Raw genomic sequence first — 18,267 nt, 5'->3', positions numbered from 1 at the left:
TCATATTCCATGAGAACTCATTAATCATCCCAGTCCCTCCTGCTTTAATGAGACTTTGATCAGAGTTACTTGAATTTGGGACAGCATTTTGCACCAAACACAGGGCTGCAGTTTCTTGTTGGCTCTCACAGGATGGGAGCACCGAGTTCCTTTTTTTTTTTTTTTTGCAAAAAGCCCCAAAAGTTCTGATGAACCTCGAGTTGTGATTCATCGGGAGGGAAGACAGGAAAAAACAACCCCCATGGAGTGTCCAGATCACCCAGCACAGGAACAGAGCCAACATCAGCGCAGAGGGAACAGGGGAAGGACAGAACCAGCCCCAGAAATATTTCTGTCCCAAACCCACTTGGTTTTGATTAATACAGTCCTACCAAATTACATGCATTGTTTTTGATGTTAATCAGTAAATTATTGACTAATTTCTTTTCATTTCCTTGGAGATGCTTTATTTCAGATGGCAAATTCCTCTCTGTGGATGCAGTCATACAGCAAGTCACCTGTCTGAACCAGGAAAGTGCAACAAAGAAAGATTTTCTTCCACAAAAGTTGCTGATTTAAGACTGAGAACCTCACAGTGGTGAGAGGGAAAGGCCTCAGAAGGACAAGGGCTGCCAGATTCCCACCATGAATTTAAATTTCTGGACAAAACACAGAACTACTCTAAAAATAAGAACCCAAAAGTGTAATTGAAATAAGCAGATTTCAGTCATTGCTTCTGTGGGCAATGAGAGGTTGGGCTCTGAGCTGCTGTTCTTGCAGGGAGCTGGCTCTGGATGTTCCAGCCTGTCCCACTGGCTCTGAGTGTTCCTGGATGTTCTAAACACTCCAGTGTGTTCCAAGCATCACCTCTCCTCTGGGACATGACTGTGACCTGGTGTCCTGCAGGAATCCACACCAAGCCAGAGAATCAGCTGCATTTTATTGAGTTTTGCAGGGAAAAAGAAATGTGAGTGCCCATGGGTTTGGAGCCTGGGAGAGCTGAGTGCAGCCTCACTGTGGGGAGGGAGGAACATGGGAGAGAAAACACAGAAGAACAACAGAGAGACTGTTCTTGTATTCACAAAGTGCCTTCAGAGAGGAGGAAACCAGCTTGGAGCTGCAAGGAGACCACATCCCTTTCCTGGTATATCCTGCAGTTCCTTGCTCCTTTCCACAGGGATTTTCTCTAAGCATTCCCACTGTCCAAAGCAGCTTTGGGGAGCTGCTCTTCCTCACCTTGCAAAGACAGAATCTGTCACCTGGCTGTGCCCTGAGGTGACAGAAAGTTGATGGGTGTCAGTTCAGACCATGATGGAATGGTCCTGAGAATGATGCCTGGAATAACTGCCTGGGGATGAGGTGCCAAGGGGAAGAGGTGGTGAAGAAGATGAGGATGTTCCCTCTCCAGAGTGACAGGTTCTTCCTGTGTTGAGTAGCGATCCTTTACTTACGGCAGGTGGCAAACGCCTGATTTTCCTTTTCCATGGATTCCCTTTGGCTTGGCTCATGCAGAGCTCTCCCAGGAGAGGCCAATTCCATCACGTCTGAGGTCAGCAGGGAACGGGAGCACCTGCTGCTCACCCAGGCCTGGGTTCTGCCCTCTCTCCCTGTTCTTCCTGCTGTGGGCAACAACACAGACCAGCACAGCCACCATGAACTTGGCCACCAGGAATCCAGCGAGGATGTAGAAAACAGTGAAATCCACCTTGGGAGGGGACCTGTGGGGAACCAGAAATGCAACTATGAAGGGGATGGTCCAACCTTGAAAAATCTCTTGTAGCGCTGTCTTAGTCCTACGAAGATTAGAGATCTCAGCATGAGGAATTTTGGGCTCACCTGGAGATGCTCTGCACAGCTCTGGGCTCCTCTGGCACGTGGGTCACCAGGTCAGCTGCTGATGGAAACAAAACAGTTTAGTCTGCAGATGTTTCTGGGGGAAGTTCAGCTGGGCAGATAACCCAGGTGAGACAGGGCACTGGGAGCAATAAGGGGGTGCCAAATGCCCTCTAACAGCAAGGTCACGCTGCTGTAAATCAGGAGTAAAAAGAGGCAGTGAAGCACAGAACCTCTTTAGAGAGAGACAAAAGTAGATGTTAATTCAAATGAGCCCTTGGCAGCTGCAGACACCCATGAAATTCCAACAGTAACCTGTGAAATTCCAGCAGGAACCTGTGAAATTCCATCAGGAACCTGTGAAATTCCACTAGGAACCTATGAAATTCCAGTAGGAACCTGTGAATTTCCAGTAGGAACCTATGAAATTCCAATAGGAACCTATGAAATTCCATCAGGAACCTGTGAAATTCCATCAGGAACCTGTGAAATTCCAATAGGAACCTGTGAAATTCCAACAGGAACCTGTGAAATTCCATCAGGAACCTGTGACATTCCAATAGGAACCTGTGAAATTCCAATAGGAACCTATGAAATTCCAGTAGGAACCTATGAAATTCCAGTAGGAACCTGTGAAATTCCAGTAGGAACCTGTGAAATTCCAATAGGAACCTGTGAAATTCCAATAGGAACCTGTGAAATTCCATCAGGAACATGTGAAATTCTACTAAGAACCTGTGAAATTCCAATAGGAACCTATGAAATTCCAGTAGGAACCCGTGAAATTCCAGTAGGAACCTATGAAATTCCATCAGGAACCTGTGAAATTCCAGTAGGAACCCATGAAATTCCAATAGGAAACTGAGAAATTCCAGTAGGAACCCATGAAATTCCAGTAGGAACCTGAGAAATTCCAGTAGGAACCTGAGAAATTCCAGTAGGAACCCATGAAATTCCAGTAGGAACCTGAAAAATTCCAGTAGGAACCCATGAAATTCCAGTAGGAACCCATGAAATTCCAGTAGGAACCCATGAAATTCCAGTAGGAACCTGAGAAATTCCAGTAGGAACCCATGAAATTCCATCAGGAACCCATGAAATTCCATCTGGAACCTTCCAAACTCGGAGCTCCAGGACGCACCTGCCAGCACTTCCACCCGCACCTTCCTCAGGCTCTTTGTTTCTCCCAGGAAATCCGTTTTGCACTGGTACAGCCCCGCGTCCTCCTTGCGGAGGCGCCTCAGGGTGACCGTCAGGAGCCCGGTGCGGGTGTTGTCCCTGATGGAGGTGGTGCCTCTCCTGGTCCTGGGGAAGGGCAGCCACGCGGGTGGGGAGCTCACCACCTGCTGGCACCGGCTCTGGTCCAGCTGCCTGCACCAGCTCTTCTCCCGCCACCACTGCCGGGGGTCGTAGGAGCAGTTGACAGAAATGGTGTCCCCCTCCATGGCGGCCACCACGGTGACGTTCTCTGCAGCACAGGATGCTACGAGGGACAGAGGGACAGAGGGACAGAGGGACAGAGGGACAGAGGGACAGAGGGACAGAGGGACAGAGGGAGGGGTGAGCCAAGGCTCTATCCCTCATTGTGGGGATACTGAAGGTTTTCATCCTCCAGTGATGTCACCCATAGGGATGTCACCTATAGGACTGTCACCCATAGGGCTGTCACCTGTAGGACTGTCACCCATAGGTGACACTTGTAGAATTGTCACCTACAGGGCTATCACCTGTAGGACTGTTACTCATAGGGCTGTCACCTGGAGAGTTGTCACCCATAGGTGACACTTGTAGAGTTGTCACCCATAGGACTGTCACCCATAGGGATGTCACCTCTAAGGCTGTCACCTATGGGGCTATTATCTGTAGGACTGTCACCTCTAGAGCTGTCACTTGTGGAACTGTCACCCATAGGGCTGTCACCTGTAGGACTGTCACCCATGAGGCTGTCACCCACAGGACTATCACCAGTAGGACTGTCATTTGTAGGGCTGTCACCCTCAGAGTTGTCACCCATAGGGTGTCACCTGTCACCTCCCCCATGACCAGCCCAGTGTACTCAGATCTTGGCTCAGATATTCTGGAATTTGTCCCAATGACACCTCCAAACCAGTGCCTCCCTCGCTGGTTCCTTCTGAATCCCACTCCAAATTTTCAAATCCAGTTTAACATTTTTTTCCACCCTATCTTTTAATATCTTACTAATTTTAACTCTGTTGACAACTGGTCTTTGTCTGCTTGACTTTTTTTTTTAATTGTCTTGGTTCCTCATTTCTAATTTCCATTCCTCTTTGTGACAGGCAGAGGCAGAGGGGACAGTCTGTGCTATTAATACTTCCAGAGAGAAGTGCAGTGTGGTATTTGTGGAAATCTCTATTTCTAGTGAAAAAAATCACAGGCAAATGCTTCTGTGAGACCATAAGTAATGATAAAACAGAAGTAAATTTAAAAATAGGCTCTTGTGAGGACTTTGTGCTGGCTGAGCCTTTTAATAACACTTCTTACAATAATTTCAACAATTCTAAGTGAATTGTAAACGAAAAAATATGAAGTTATTTTAGCTTGACTAGAAGAAGACCTAAAATGGATCTGTGGTCTGCAAGTATCCAACACCTACAGAGCTTTATCCTGATGTGTTTGTCCACTCAGGTGTTCCAGTCAGGGATTACCTCAGGGAATATCCAGTCCAGTCCTGTTCAGTCCCTCCAAAACTCTTTAACTGCTTCTCCTGTTTCCTTTTCCTTCCTCCAGCTCTGCCCCTTCAGCCCCAGAATTCCCACAGCACTGCAAAACATCTCTCAAACAGAATCACTGAAAGATTCCCTGATATCCCTCTGGAAAATGTTCTGTCATTCTCTTTTCAACCAATTCTGCTGACAGATCATAAACTATTGATGTTCCTCCTCTCTTCCTGGGTGCCACTGGGCAACGTACAGTGAACTTTTTCTAAACTCATCCCAATTTTTGGGCCAGGTTCCTGTGCTCCCACAGCCCGAGTCTGTTGCCTTTCCCTGCACTGCTGTGAGGATCTGGGGTCTCCAAATCTCTGCAGAGTGCCCCAGCTGGGCCCTGTACCTCAGTTCTCATTTTGGATGGACATTCCTTTGCAAGCTGGAAAACCCAGGTGTCCAGGATTTCAGAGCTGTGCCCTTCACTGGGTTTTATTTCCCTCCCCCTGAGCCCTGCCTGTGGTCATTTGCATCAATGTAAATCCCATTTGCTAATGCAAACAACCCAGGATTTTGCAATTTCACATTGCACACAGGACTTCTCTCATCAGTGTTTCCTGTTCTGACTCAAAAGGATCCCTGTGAGGAAATCTGGGAGTTCTGGGATCACCCTTTGATGGGTGGCCCTTTGGTAAATAAAGGGAAAACTCTGAGGATGGAGCCTTCAGACAGAGACAAAGCTTTGCCCCAGTCTTTCACCCTTTACCTGACCCCAAAGCCACGTGCGGTTCTTACCTGACAGGAAGACCAAGGTGAGGTGCAGGAGCTTCTCCATGAGCTGAGCAGAGAAGGAACGGGAGAGGAGCCTGGAGAGGAGTGACGCTGGCTCTGCCCTTGGGCAGCTCCTCTCCCCCTCCTCCTCGCTGTGCCGGAAGGAAGGAGCACAGGAACTTGGCATCTTTTTCATCCTGCACATTGAGCAACTCTCCAGGGATGGGCACTGCTCTCGTGGGCTGAAAATTCAGGCATCAGCATTGACAGTCCCAGCCGCAGCTCAGTCAGCCTGGAAGGGAGCAGCACGTGGTGGCCTTAAGCCACAGGCCTGGAGGCTTCCACTGGAGCAGGATTTAATCATGGAATCACAGAATGGTTTAGGGTGGAGGGACCTTAAAGCTCTTCCACCTCCATCCCTGCATGGCAGGGACACATTCTGCTATCCCAGGTTGCTCCAACCTGGCCTTGGACACTTGGATCCAGAGGCAGCCACAGCTTCTCTGGGCACCTGTGCCAGGGCCTCCCCACCCTGACAGGGAAGAATTCCATCCCAAAATCCCTGTGGTAGTGGGAAGCCTTCCCCTTGTGCTGGCTCTCCAAGCACAATGGTTATAAATCATGATCAATTATTTCCAGGAGCTGTGCAGGGGGGATTTCTGGAAAGCTGAAAGGGAGGCTCTCATGGTAGCTCTGGCAGCATCCTGAGGATGAAGGAGCACAAGGACATCATCCTCTGGGTTTTCAGGAGAAAGAAGAGCCTGTGCATGGAGCATCCTTGTGTGAAATCCATCCACACGCAGCAGGGCAGGGGCACTGCTCAGGGAGAAGTTGTGGGTGCCCTGAACAAGCCTAACACCCACTTGTGCTCTGTACCTGGCACAAAGGACACAGGATCTCTGCTGGGGACACCGATTCTGAGCCAGCCACAGTGCAGAAGGGGCTCAGGAATGCACCCACTGACCCCTCAGAACATCAGCAAACTGATGGGAGTGGGCTGCTGGTTTTTCATTTTTGAGGTGATTTATTTACTTGGAGGTCTTCCATGAAAGTACAAACAGACTCTGCCTTCTAAACTGGAGTGGTGCTAAACCTGCAGGCCTGGCCACTCCTGAATGTGCCTTTCCTCGAGTTAGTGGTTAAGAAAATGATCTCTCACAGTAACCAGAAATTCTCTGTCAGGTGACTGATTGCAGGTTTTTTCCTTCTTGTTCCAGTGAGCACAAATCTGGATTCTCTTCAAGAATCTGCCCAAAAATGCGTCTCTTCCACTCCACTGTTTTTTGCTATTACTCTTCCACAGCTTGACCCAGTGCAACTGCATGAAGAGCAAATTGTTAGGGGAATGCTGGGCTGAATGAACCATTTCCAGAACCATTTTCTTTTTCTTTCTGTCAGGTCAACTCTGAAAATCTCAAAAAATTTCCATCAGCCTCCCTGCTGCAGCCCTGGCAAGAGAAGCCTGTTGGATGTGACTGGCCTGGGAATGAGAGTTGGTTCAGGCCCCTTTGGTCTGTCACCTGCAGCAGGGCTTGGGACAGGGAAATCGGGAGCCAGAGATCCTGGAGAAATGGAACTGAGTTCCATAAACTCATTTTATGTTGCTCCTCACATGACTGCTAAATAAAATGTGTCATTTCCAGCAGAGATAGGGAAGTGCAGGACTTGGTTCCGCTTATTCTGAGAATCCAGCACTCGCATGCCAAACCCATTCCATGAAAAATTAACCCAGCCACAGTGAGATTCGAGTTCGATCCCTGCAGCGCTGGAATGAGTTTGCTTGGCCAAAGTAGCTGAATTTTTGGGATTGGGGCAGGGTTTGTACCAGGACACAGCTGGAATACCCCACCCAGCCATGTCCAGACTGCTCCTTTTCACAAGGCCAGGCCTCCACACCTGACCCTGCAAGACTCTGCACTTTAATGGAATTGGAAAAACAGATGTACAAGAGATCCTGGAATTCCCCCACAGCTCTCTCTGACCCACAAGTGTGGCAAAACCTCTGCTTGGCCCTAAAACACGAGGGAGGGCAGAAAATGCTCAGGCAACACCACATACATGGCAGCAAAACTCAGCTTGTCCATCCACACACCTCCTGCTCCTCATTCCCACTCTGTATTCCAGTTCCTTTCTCCCATTTCTGGCTGGTTTGGGATCCTGTGTGTCATTCCCTTCCGCTCCTTGGGGAGTGGTTGAAGGCGATGACGGCGTATTCCACGTGTTGGGGGTTCCTGTGAGCCTGACTTGGTTCCACATTGCAGTAAAGAGGATCCTGGGGGCTGGGCTGGGATTGCACATCCAGGTTGATGTATGCTGGCCCTTGGCTGTCATCCTGGGAACTCTCCCTCCTCCCAGCGCTGCCAGGCTGGGAGAAGAAAGGGAAAGCAGTCGTTAGCATGAGTCAGTGCCAGGCCACAGCTGCTGCCAGGAGAATGAGATTTTCCCCCAAGGAAAGGAGAAGCCATGTCAAAATTTACCTTTGGTTGTGACAGAGGTGAAAGAAAAGAGAACTTTTTTCTTCACAACCTCTCCTGGATACAGGTGACAACCTCAGGCTCTGACCCTGATTGCTTCTCCTTGAGTCCCTCCTCAGGGGTTACTAGAATTTGCTCCAATGGGTTTGTTCCTGCTGGAGTTTCCTGGCAATAATTACCCCCCTCTCTCCACAGCTAGGAATATTCCTCTCTCTGCTGACCTTAAATACCATTTCTCTTCTGTTTATAACCAAACTGAGCTCCAAGCTCCTCACCAGGTGGGTTGGACAGCTCCTCCCAGACTGCTGGTCAGGGATTTGGCACTGTGTGGGAAATGTTTCATTTTCCTTACCTGTGCTGTGCCCTCTGGTCTGTCACTGGTGTCCTCTGCTTCTCTGTGACCTTTGGAATGAGGCAGAATCAGAGGGTTTAGATGCAGAGAAATCCATGAAAAGCTCTGTGCCTGATGAGGTTTGGGAAGGCTGTGGGATTGCTCAGTGATGGGATGTGCCTCTGCCCTGGGCCTGGGGGACACTTTGCTCTCTTTACTCCTCCTCCAAGGTGTTTGCACCCCTGTCCAGGCTCTGGAGGAACCTGGGTTTGATTTATGGTGAGGGGAAGCAGGGAGGAGCCTGCTCAAGTCTCCCAGCCTGACCTGCTCCGGGCACTGGGAATGAGCTCACCTGGGCTCAGGGAGGGAAGGCTCTGCCTGGGACAATCCCACCTACCTGTTCTCCCCAGGAGCTTGTAGTGCCTGACACCCAGGGCTATGGAGGTGATGAGGGCCAGGAGGAACAGGATGAGCAGCACCACAGACAGGATGATGAAGGTGTTCCCATTGGAGCTGGAGGAGAGGAAGGGAGTTACCACTGTGGGATGGTTTGACAGCCCATCACCAAACAGGGACCAAAAGAGGGGCAGGGACAGGTTCTATGTGCTCAGCTCAAGCACTTGGAAGGAAGGCCTGTTTCTCCTGCAAGATTTCCTGCAGATCCTGTAGGATCCTACATCTATGAGGCTGGGCAAGTCCCTGCTGATCCAGAAGGGAATAAGAGGCACTGGGGACCTTCCCTGCTTCCTGATTCTTGATTTTTCTACTTGGCTGTATCTTCTAAGCTTTTCCTAAACCATTCTCCAGGCTCAGTGTTCAAAGCTCCAAGCACAATTCCAGGCTCTCTGCAGCAGGGATGATTCTGCTCTAAGATGCTGCTGTAGCATTGATGACAGCAGATCTACAAAAGGGGAAAAATCCTTTACATTTAACTGGTAAATGGAATAATAGCAGGACTGTCCCATTGTTAAATACTCAGACATGAGGAGTAAAGTCAAGGCTGAGGGGCAGAATCTGGGGGTTCTGTTTATATAAAGTGCAGAGCCCAAAGAGAGAAGGATAAAGAAGTAGAGAGGCTGCAGAAGGCTGTGACATGATTTTACCAATCTGCCTCTTCCTTCGGAATTAAGGTTAGGGCAGGAGCTGGAGGAGGAGAGGCCTTTGGTGAGGATCCTGTCATATCCAGTTCCTCCACAGGCAGGAGTGCCCAGGACCTGCCTGCCCCAGGTGTACAACACCAATATCTTGTGTGTGCTCAGGCTCAGAGACTCTTCTTAGGCCTTACCTGGGTTCTGGGCTGTCACCCAAAAGAATTTTGCGACTTTTGCCTTCAGTGTCTGGAAAACCTCCCGGAGTCAGCGCTGCAATCACAGACATGAGAAGAGGAATGGTCACTGTGGAGCTGCTCTGTGTTCAGCAGTGAAACCTCTGCCACTGCTGTTCCCATGCCCAGGGCCCTGACCCCGTGAGTTTATCCAGAGCATCCCAATGTCCCCTCTCATCATCTGCACTGCTTGCTCCTAGTTCTGCAAGAGCCAGGCTGCAGCCTGGTGCTGCTCTGCCATGGCCAGGGGTCTCAGTGCCTTCCCTTCCCATTAAAACATTGTCTGAAAGAGAACCCAGAAGTCACAGATCTGTAAAATCCGAGTCTGAAGTTGTTCCCTTGACAACCCGAGGGAAGGTCTTTGAAAGCCAAAGGATGAATCACTCTAAAGGGGCTGTAAAGTCACTCTAAAGAGCTGATATCAAACACTGAGTGACAGAACAGCTGTCTCAGGACAGCTGAAGCTGCTCCCAGGTTAAGGAGGAGCAGCACAGCACCAGTGTGGATCTGCTCCCATCCTGCTGCTGTTCCACAGGGTGGTGGCCACAAGAAGATCCAAAGCTGTAGAGTTTGGGCAGGCAAACACAGGCAAGGTGGGAAGTGGGATGAGCTGGGCAATGCAGAGGGAGAGAGCAGGGCAAAGAGTCTGGAATGTACAAACATGTCCTGACAGATCCATACCCACCCTTGGAAACGCTGAGCGTGACCTCCTCCATGCGGAACAGACCGGAGCGCTCCTGGAGCGCGCACCAGTAAACACCCGAGTCCTGCACCTGCAGCTGCTCCATGGTGATGGTGACAGTGCCCTGCTGGGTGTCATCCTGGATCCTGACACCTTCCCGAGCTGTGCTGGGGCCCGCTGGGGGCTCTGAGCTGGTGGTGACCAGCACATTGCACGTGTTCCCCTCTTCCTTTTTGCACCAGGCTTTGCTGGCTGCCCCGTAGGCCGCGATCTTGTAGTGACACTGCACAGAGATGTTGCCCGACTCCTCGGCCGTGTGCTGCTGGGTCCCTGGAAAACAGCCAGGATGTGTGCTGAGACCCCAGAGCGGGATCCCACAGCAGCACCCCCTCCCCAGCACTGGAATACCCTGGAGCTGCATCCACCTCCACACCTCCACCTCCCCTAAGCAGAAGGGGACTGCACCCAAATTGCTCAAGCAGAGGTGTCATAAATTTGGGGCTCCTGTCCTCCTCCTCCGGTTCCCTCAGGGTGGGACACTCAGCCTGGGATCTGGGAGAGTTGGTGGCTGTGGGGTCAGAGCAAGAGCAGTGCCTGGCATGGGGGAGAGTCCCAGCAGCTCCCAGTGGGAACCAGTGCTGGAGCCACCGGTCTGGCCCTGTGGGAGCAGCTGGGATGAATATCTTCATCTGTGGGACTCACAGGAACCTCTCCTAAGCCCCTTCTGAGAGCAGACAGAGAATGAAGGGCCAGGCCTGAGCTCTGGCTCAAAGGTCCTATGGATAAGTTGTCACTGTGTGCGCTGGAGGGAGGAGACACGGGTGTCACCTGGGCTGAGACCTGCCCACATCCACACCTGGCTGCCAGAAGGGGCTCACTTTTGAGTGAGAATGCAATAGGAACCCATTTTTGGAAAGTGAGTGCAGTAGGAACCCACCCTTGGAAACTGAGAACATGGCAGGAACTCACTCTTGAACACAGACAGCACGACCTCCATTATCTGTGTGTGCTCGGAGCCCACTACACACCAGTACACTCCAGAGTCCTGGGTCTGCAGCTTCTCCATGGTGACAGTGGGAGTCTCTTGAGCATACTTGATTGATGCTCTGTCTTGCAGGGATTGAATTGCACTCCGTCTTGAAGATGTTTGTCCCTCCACCAGGACCGTGCAGTCAGTCTGCTCTCTCCGGCACCAGACCACGCTGTTGCTGTTTGGGCACTGCACTGCCAGGGTGTCCAGCTCCCACTTGAGCAGCTCTGTGAAACACCAAAGGTGTGTGCTGGGCACACAACTCCCTCAGGAGAGCCCCTCAGCAGGGCAGGGGGGAGCTGGGAGCCAGCAGGACCAGCCAGGTCTGCAGGGCTCCTTCACTCCCTGTGTGGGAAGGAAAGCAGGGAGCGAGGCTGGGGAGGGGCTGGGGGGATCAGGGGAAGCTGCTCAGCTGTGGGGAACGAGGGGAAGAGCAGGGGATGGAATGATGTTGCTTCCTGACAAGACTTTGCTTTGGGTGGGGTGCAGGTACTCACCCTTGAAAACATCCAGTGTGACCACCCTTAGTGGTATATATTGATTGTAATGTTGGTAAATAGCACAGAAATATGTGCCTGAGTCCTCTGCCTTGAGGTCAGTCATGTTGATGAACAGAGTCTTACTAGTGGCATTATCCTCTATTTTAATTCTCCCATCTTTGAATTTTTTCTCGTGTCCATAATATGTGTTCACCACTTCTTGGCATCTTCCACCTTTCTGGAGGCACCAGTATTTTATATGCCAGCCTTCAGTCTGTGCTGTGTAAGGACACTCGAAATACAGAGCGTCCCCTTCCCGTCGTCTCTGCACTTCAGGGCTTTGGCCCTGGAGACCTGGAAGGATCAGATGTGGTGAGGGAGAGGGGAGCTGATCACACAACCACAGGAGCACAGAACTGCAGCTCGACAGAAGCAAACACAGGATCGATAAGGTTGGAAAAGACCTTTGAGATCACCAAATCCAAGCTATGTCCTAACAGCACCCAGACCATGGCACTCAGTGCCACATCCAGTCTTTCCTTAAGCACCTCCAGGGGTGGTGACTGCACCACCTCCCCGGGCAGCCCCTTCTGAGCCCAATCTCCCTTTCTGTGAAGGTGCAGAGCTGCCACAGCCTCTCCAGGGAAACTCTGCCTCCAGCCTTTCCCCGTGGACTCCAGTGGCTGGAAGAACTCCAAAACCCCAAATCCCTTCCCCATGCTGAATTCACCTGCTTGGAAATGGGAAGGGCAGTGTTGGGATTAGAGCTGGGGATGCAGCCGTGGATTAAACCCCACAGAAGAGAAGCACAGAGGTGCTGCGCCCTCAAGCCACGTGTGGCACAGTGTCTGCAGCTGTCCCTTGTCCCTGCAGGCAAATGGGGACCATCCCCTCCCCACAGCACCCTGGGGCTCTGTTTGGGATGGTGGGAAGGAGCAGAGGGAAGCAGCTCCCCCCTGCCACATCCTCAGCGATGCCAGCGGCTCATGGCTGTGAGGCTGTGCTGGCTGTGGGTTCGCTCCCCAGCCCAGCACGTGCCGGGAGCTCTGTGCTCTCTGCAGGGCTGGGGAGGGACAGCTGCTGCCCTGGACACTGCCCTGAGCCAGGACTGCCCTCAGAGGAGCTGAGCAGGTGGGAAAGGCCGACTGGGAGAGGCTCTGTGCTCCCAGTGTGGATCATCCCAGCAACCTGGAGGAGCCAGGGCTGTGTGGTGGCAACTGGGGCTGCCCTTCCCTCCCACCCGGATCAGAGCCTGGCTGGTGCTGGAGGAGTTCCCCAGGCTGCAGGAACTGGGGAAAGCTGTCCCTGTCCCCAGGACATGCCGAGCCCTTCTCCTACCTGGGAAGCAGAGAGGCAGCAGGATCAGGGCTCTCAGCTCCATGGCCATCCTCAGGCCCAGGGAAGGGGCATCGCTGCCTGGCATGTCCTGTGCCAGTGTGGGTGTCCTGTGATCCCCCTGCCTGGCAGTGACGCAGCCAGGGGAAGTGCCGAGCTCTTGCCTCAAACGGAAACACCTCCCCATGTTTTGTCACAACATTAATATGAACATAATCTCGGGGTGTTTTTGGGGAAGTGGCTGAGCTCAGAGCACAGCCTGTCCTGGTGCCAAAGGCTCTTGCTGCTCCTGCCTGGCTGGTGGCATTTGTTTTGTCACCCTCCTGTCCCCCCATCTGTAAGTGAAGGGTCAGGTTGACCCACCTGGCTCCTCTTCCTCCCTGGCTGGTAGGAGAGAAATGTTCCAGGTTTCGGTCTCACATAAACTTCCCTGTTTCTGCACCCAGGTGCTTTGCAGGCCTGGGCTCAACCTGGGCTAGCAGAGGGAATAGGGATTGGTTTCTGTCGCTTTTTTCCTCCTTTCCTCCTCTGTGAGGAACTCAGCCTCCTGCAAATCCATACAAAGCCAGCACTCCTGGCAAAGCCACCTGTGGAATCCTCCAGGTCAGTCCTGGAGCTGCCCTGTGTGCATCCCACAACCAAAGTACCCTTTGGTGACAGCTGTCCCAGCTCTGGGGGGACTCCCTCATGATCTTCCACACCCAGTTCTGCCCCAAACAGCTGCTCTGGGAAGCAGGAGCAGTGTCAGTTCTTATTTGCCTCGAGGCCAAGGTTTCCCAGCCTCTCTCTCTGGCTGCTGTAAGGATGCTGGAGAAGGCCTGTGCTTCTCTCTGCTCCCAGACACCCCATACTTCCCACACTGGGAATCGTGTCCCTCATCAGCAGGACTTGGCTCAACCCCTTCTGCCTCCCCTTCCCCTCCCTGTGTCCTTCCTTGCCCTTGAAGGAGCGAGAGCAGAGCAGGGAGCTGCTGTGCCAGCACAGCGTCCCCTGGGCCGGTACCTGCCCCGCTCCAGCAGAGCAGCACACACAGGCTCCGCTGACACCCCGGCTGCAAATCATTTCCAATTATATGAATAAGCAGCTTATTAACAATACATTCTGGCTAATCATTTTGTGCTAGATATCTCTGCATTGTCTTGTCCCCAAATCCCTCTCTCATCAGGCACTTGATGCGTGGTAACGAGAAGGGGGAACATGCTCGGGCTCCGGCAAACAAATCCCAGGAGTCTGCAATTAGTTCAGTTGCTGCAACTGGTTGCCTCCAAACTGAGTCAAGAGCTGTTCCTCAGCCCTTCCCACGGCGTTCCCTGCATCCATGGGAGGTCCTGGCCAAGGGGAGAGGCTCTGTGGGGCAGGACAGGGTGTGAGGAGATGCCTGTCCTATCCTGGCATTTTGGAGCAGCAGGGATGTAATGAAGTTGGTCCTTTTGCTGCACCTCTGACAGAGGATCAATATGATTTTAATTATAGAATTGCAGGAGAGAAGATGAATCTTATCTCAGGAGGTCACTTAATCCAGCCCAGTGACACAGCAGGATCAGGCCTGTCCATGTCATTTCTAAAGATCTCTTTACCCAGTTGAGGCTGCAGTGTTCTCCTGTTCTGGTGCTGCACCAGCCCTGTCTGAACGCTCCTCCCAGCTCTGCCTCCCTGCTCTTTGATGCCTTGCTCCACTTTAATGCCTCTGCAGCCACTGTGACCTCGGAGATCAGATCATTCCCATCCTCCATTCCTCCCCTCAGTGCTTCCACTCCGGACAGCTGCATCCCAATATTTTGATTTTCCCTTCTCAGCTGTGTTCCTGACAACTCGGATCATTTTTCCTCCTTTCTCTGAACTCTGTTATCAATCCACCTCTTCCCTGACTGTCTCCTTGGATTCCCCAAAGTTCCTTTGGAGCTTAAGGATGGAGCCAATTCCTTTCTGCTGCCTTCCAGGAAAGGCTGCAATTGCAGTTGATTTACTCTGGTTGCTCTCACACACAGAGAAGCTCCTCTGGCTTGGACTTTGCTGAAAATGTCGGGGTTCGGGGAGGTTTTGGGTTCGGGGAGGTTTTGGGTTCGGGGACGTTTTGGGTTCGGGGAGGTTTTGGGTTCGGGGAGCAGCAGTGCGGGGGCTGCAGTGGCGGAGCGGGGCCGCCAGGGGGCGGGGGAGGCTCAGGAATGAGCCCCGGTGACCCCCGAGAGCCCCCGGAGAGCAACGAGCCCGCGGTGACACCGTGTAACAGCCCTGGGGACACCCTGCCATGGCCCTGGTGACATCCTGCCACGGACCCGGTGACACCCTGCCATGGCCCTGGTGACATCCTGCCACGGACCCGGTGACACCCTGACACAGCCCTGGTGACATCCTGAGACAGCCCTGATGACATCCTGCCATGGCTCTGGTGACACCCTGAGACAGTCCTGGTGACACCCTGAGACAGCCCTGGAGACACCCTGACATGGCCCCGGTGACATCCTGAGACAGCCCCGGTGGCACCCTGACATGGCCCTGGTGACACCCTGAGACAGTCCCGGTGACACCCTGACACAGCCCTGGTGACATCCTGCCATGGCTCTGGTGACACCCTGTAACAGCCCCGGTGACAACCTGGCACAGCCCTGGTGACACCCTGAGGCAGCCCTGGTGAAACCCTGAGACAGTCCCGGTGACACCCTGCCACAGCCCCGGTGACACCCTGCCACGGCAGGGACCCCTCCCACAGCCCCGGTGGCTCCAAGCCCCGTCCAGCCTGGCCTGGGACACCTGCAGGGATCTGCCTGTCACCAGGCAGCCGCTGGCACAGTGTCTGTGACACTCAGGTGGCTTTGTGACATTCCCCTCCCCATTTCACCTGAGGACAAGTGGCTCCGCTCAGGGACCGTCCCTTGCTGCAGGCAGGTCCCCAGACACGGCAGTTTGCTTATCCCGGCTTATCCTTGCTGCAAATCTTGGGCAGGAGGTGGATGGAAATTCCTGTGAGACATCCCAGGCTGCCTCTGGAACCCTGGAATTATCCCAGGCCAGGCTGGACGGGGCTTGGAGCAGCCTGGGACAGTGGAAGGTGTCCCTGCCATGGCAGGAGGTGGCACTGGGTGATCTTTCACATCCCTTCCAACCCAAACCACTCCACAGTTCAAAGATAGTCTTGCCTCACCTGCAGTGGACTTTAAAAGAGGCTTCTTCCCAAAGCTCTGAGCTGATTGCAGACTCACCACCTGAGTGTTCTGCTGGAGGAGCCCACCAGGCCCTCCCTGAGATAACCACGAGCTGCATCCTCAGCACATCAACACAGAGCAGCCCCTCACCCTCAGCCAGGCTCGAGAGGCAGTGGGGAATCGATCCTAAACAATCCTGAGAAAGGGAAATACTGGGATGAGGGAGAAGGAGAGAACTCTCAGAACAGAGTGGTGAAAGATGGCTCAGGAGAGAGCAGGAGCAGTGAGAGGGAAGCAGGGCAGGGGGAGGAGGGCAAAGCTGGGACCCCCGGGCTGGGTGCGGAGGGGCAGCCGGACACGCCGGAGCCTCGCTGGCCATGGGCTGAGCGCTCGGCTCGGGAGGAGAAGAGGCCCCACAGCAGCAGCTTAGTGAGGGGCCTGGTGTTTGGTCTGTTCCACATCAATGGGGCGTCCAGCTGTGGCTGAGGATGAAAGCAAGCGAGAGAGAGAGAGGATTAAAGGCTCCCAGGGTCTCCTCTAACTCGCCTAAGACTCGCCAAGAGGGCAGTGTGCGGCTTCAGGAAGGCTTCTTCATATGGAAAATATTATGGGAGCGAGAGAAAAGGAGGGGGAAGGGAGCAGGGAGAGAGGGAGACTGTCCAGAGAGTTCTGGGGGAGGACTGACCACTGAAAGGCTTTTGGAGCCTCAGCTGAGCCACAAGAGAAAGTGCTGAGCTCTGCTGGTGGGGCACAGGTGAGAAGAGTTTGGCCTGGAGACAGGAGAGACACGGCAAGGAGAAAATAAAGGGATGAAGGGAAAGTGGAGAAGGGGAGGTGGTGGAAGGTGGCTGAGGGCTGGCAGGGGATGGCAGGCAGCTCTCTGCTCCCTGCTGGGGGGGCCAGATGGGAGCCCCTGCCTGCTGCTCTGCTCCCAGGAGTGTTCCAGGGATGGGGAACAAATTCCCACCAGGAGTGAGACACTGCACCGAGCAGCAGCGAGTTTCCAGCGCGAGGTTTCCTGTCAGCTGGGCCGGGGAGCCTCTGGGGCAGGATAATCCCGGGAGTTAACACCCAGCCCTGGTTATGGCCAGGATGAGGGACCTTTCCTGCCTCCTGTTCTGGCTGCCACCGTTTCCCTGCTTCCATTCCTGGGATTTTCTGCTTCCCTCACATGTGGCATTCCCAGTCTCATCAACCATTCCTCCCCCAGCACCTCACACTGCCGAGATCTCCCCGGCATCCACGGGCTCCCACTCCACTTCCCTCCTTGATTTATCCCGAGTGACCTTCCTGGCCCTCATTTCCAGGAATGTGAGCACACAGGAGGGGGGGTTGTCCTTCCCTCGCTGTCCTGCTCGTGCTCACACCAGAATGGGTGTCCAGCACCCAAATCTGCAGCAGCTCCCTGCACACTGGGCTCAGGGATTTTGGGAGATTGGGGCTGACAAACCTGGCTTTTCCAGTTCCACCCCGTGCCATGGGCAGGGACACCTCCCACCATCCCAGGCTGCTCCAACCTGGCCTTGGACACCTCCAGGGATCCAGGGGCAGCCACAGCTGCTCTGGGCACCCTGTGCCAGGGCCTCACCACCCTCACAAGGAGAAATTTCCAACCTGGCCTGGGTTGCTGTCGCTGCAGCGGCTGAAGACATTCCAGGTGGTCCAGAAATTCAAAATGCGGAGCTGGGACATGTGCCCTGAGCCCTCAATATCGACACACCTGCCAGGTGAGGGGATTTCTCTGACCACAAATGTCCTGGTGCCTTGTGACTTCTCATGGAATGAGTGGATTTTAACAGGAGAGGGACCACTTCTCCCTCCTCCCTAGAAAACACTTCTCAGTCTCTGCTCTGGGGTCTGAGGAATTTCAGATGAAAGTCTCAAGGTCTGAAGTGTCAGAGGAGCAGCCACCCCAAAGGTGCTGCTGGGTTTGGGGACAGCAGCTCAGCTCTGATCCCATTCGGGCACTCCCCACCCTGGCTCTCCTGACATCCCAAAGCTGAGTCTCTTCCACTTCTCCTAAATAACTTGGCAAAACGTTTTTCCCCCTTCCCTTGCCCAGCAGGGCACAAATCCCTTTGCCCCCAGTCTGGAAATCTGCCTTCCTGTCCCTCCCTTCCCTGCCTTCCTGGGGAGCCAGCGTGGATGCGGTGCTGCCGGCTTGCCTGTCTGAGCTGCTTAGTTAAGAATAATAAACAAATTCCTAAATGGAAGGATATT

At 53.2% G+C, this 18,267-nt stretch overlaps 2 protein-coding genes across 3 annotated transcripts; both read right to left on the bottom strand.

Annotated features, from left to right (window-relative positions):
• Positions 1–381: 381 nt before the first annotated feature.
• Positions 382–5,661, bottom strand: TREM2 (triggering receptor expressed on myeloid cells 2). 2 transcript variants are annotated; one of them, XM_058855659.1, is made up of 4 exons: positions 5,274–5,661; positions 2,954–3,295; positions 1,816–1,873; positions 382–1,697 (listed from the first exon to the last, which is right to left on the bottom strand). In XM_058855659.1, exons 1-4 carry the CDS (start codon positions 5,452–5,454, stop codon positions 1,484–1,486), a joined length of 795 nt encoding a protein of 264 aa, XP_058711642.1. In that variant the 5' UTR covers positions 5,455–5,661; the 3' UTR covers positions 382–1,483. The 2 variants fall into 2 exon arrangements, with proteins under 2 accessions (XP_058711642.1, XP_058711643.1); XM_058855660.1 differs by having other exon boundaries at positions 1,816–1,870.
• Positions 5,662–6,064: 403 nt separating this feature from the next.
• Positions 6,065–13,034, bottom strand: LOC131587603 (polymeric immunoglobulin receptor-like). The gene is made up of 8 exons (XM_058855648.1): positions 12,908–13,034; positions 11,588–11,923; positions 11,030–11,317; positions 10,064–10,390; positions 9,340–9,415; positions 8,452–8,567; positions 8,076–8,125; positions 6,065–7,614 (listed from the first exon to the last, which is right to left on the bottom strand). The coding sequence occupies exons 1-8, from the start codon at positions 12,990–12,992 to the stop codon at positions 7,414–7,416; spliced, it is 1,479 nt and encodes a 492-aa protein (XP_058711631.1). The 5' UTR covers positions 12,993–13,034; the 3' UTR covers positions 6,065–7,413.
• Between the last annotated feature and the right edge of the window lie 5,233 nt (positions 13,035–18,267).

The sequence above is a fragment of the Poecile atricapillus genome, chromosome 23, assembly GCF_030490865.1.
Source record: "Poecile atricapillus isolate bPoeAtr1 chromosome 23, bPoeAtr1.hap1, whole genome shotgun sequence".
Lineage (NCBI taxonomy): Eukaryota > Metazoa > Chordata > Aves > Passeriformes > Paridae > Poecile > Poecile atricapillus.
The sequence above is the reverse complement of the archived record's forward strand: the minus strand, read 5'-3'. Positions and strand labels throughout refer to the sequence as shown.

Coding starts and splice junctions, on each gene's coding strand:
- LOC131587603 (XM_058855648.1), bottom strand. CDS start 12,992: ATGCCAGGCAGCGATGCCCCTTCCCTGGGCCTGAGGATGGCCATGGAG. Junction 11,924..12,907: donor GCTGCCTCTCTGCTTCCCAG/GTAGGAGAAGGG, acceptor TGATCCTTCCAG/GTCTCCAGGGCCAAAGCCCT. Junction 10,391..11,029: donor CGTGCTGTCTGTGTTCAAGA/GTGAGTTCCTGC, acceptor GCTGTTTTCCAG/GGACCCAGCAGCACACGGCC.
- TREM2 (XM_058855659.1), bottom strand. CDS start 5,454: ATGTGCAGGATGAAAAAGATGCCAAGTTCCTGTGCTCCTTCCTTCCGG. Junction 3,296..5,273: donor CACCTTGGTCTTCCTGTCAG/GTAAGAACCGCA, acceptor TGTCCCTCGTAG/CATCCTGTGCTGCAGAGAAC. Junction 1,874..2,953: donor GCGGGTGGAAGTGCTGGCAG/GTGCGTCCTGGA, acceptor TGTTTCCATCAG/CAGCTGACCTGGTGACCCAC.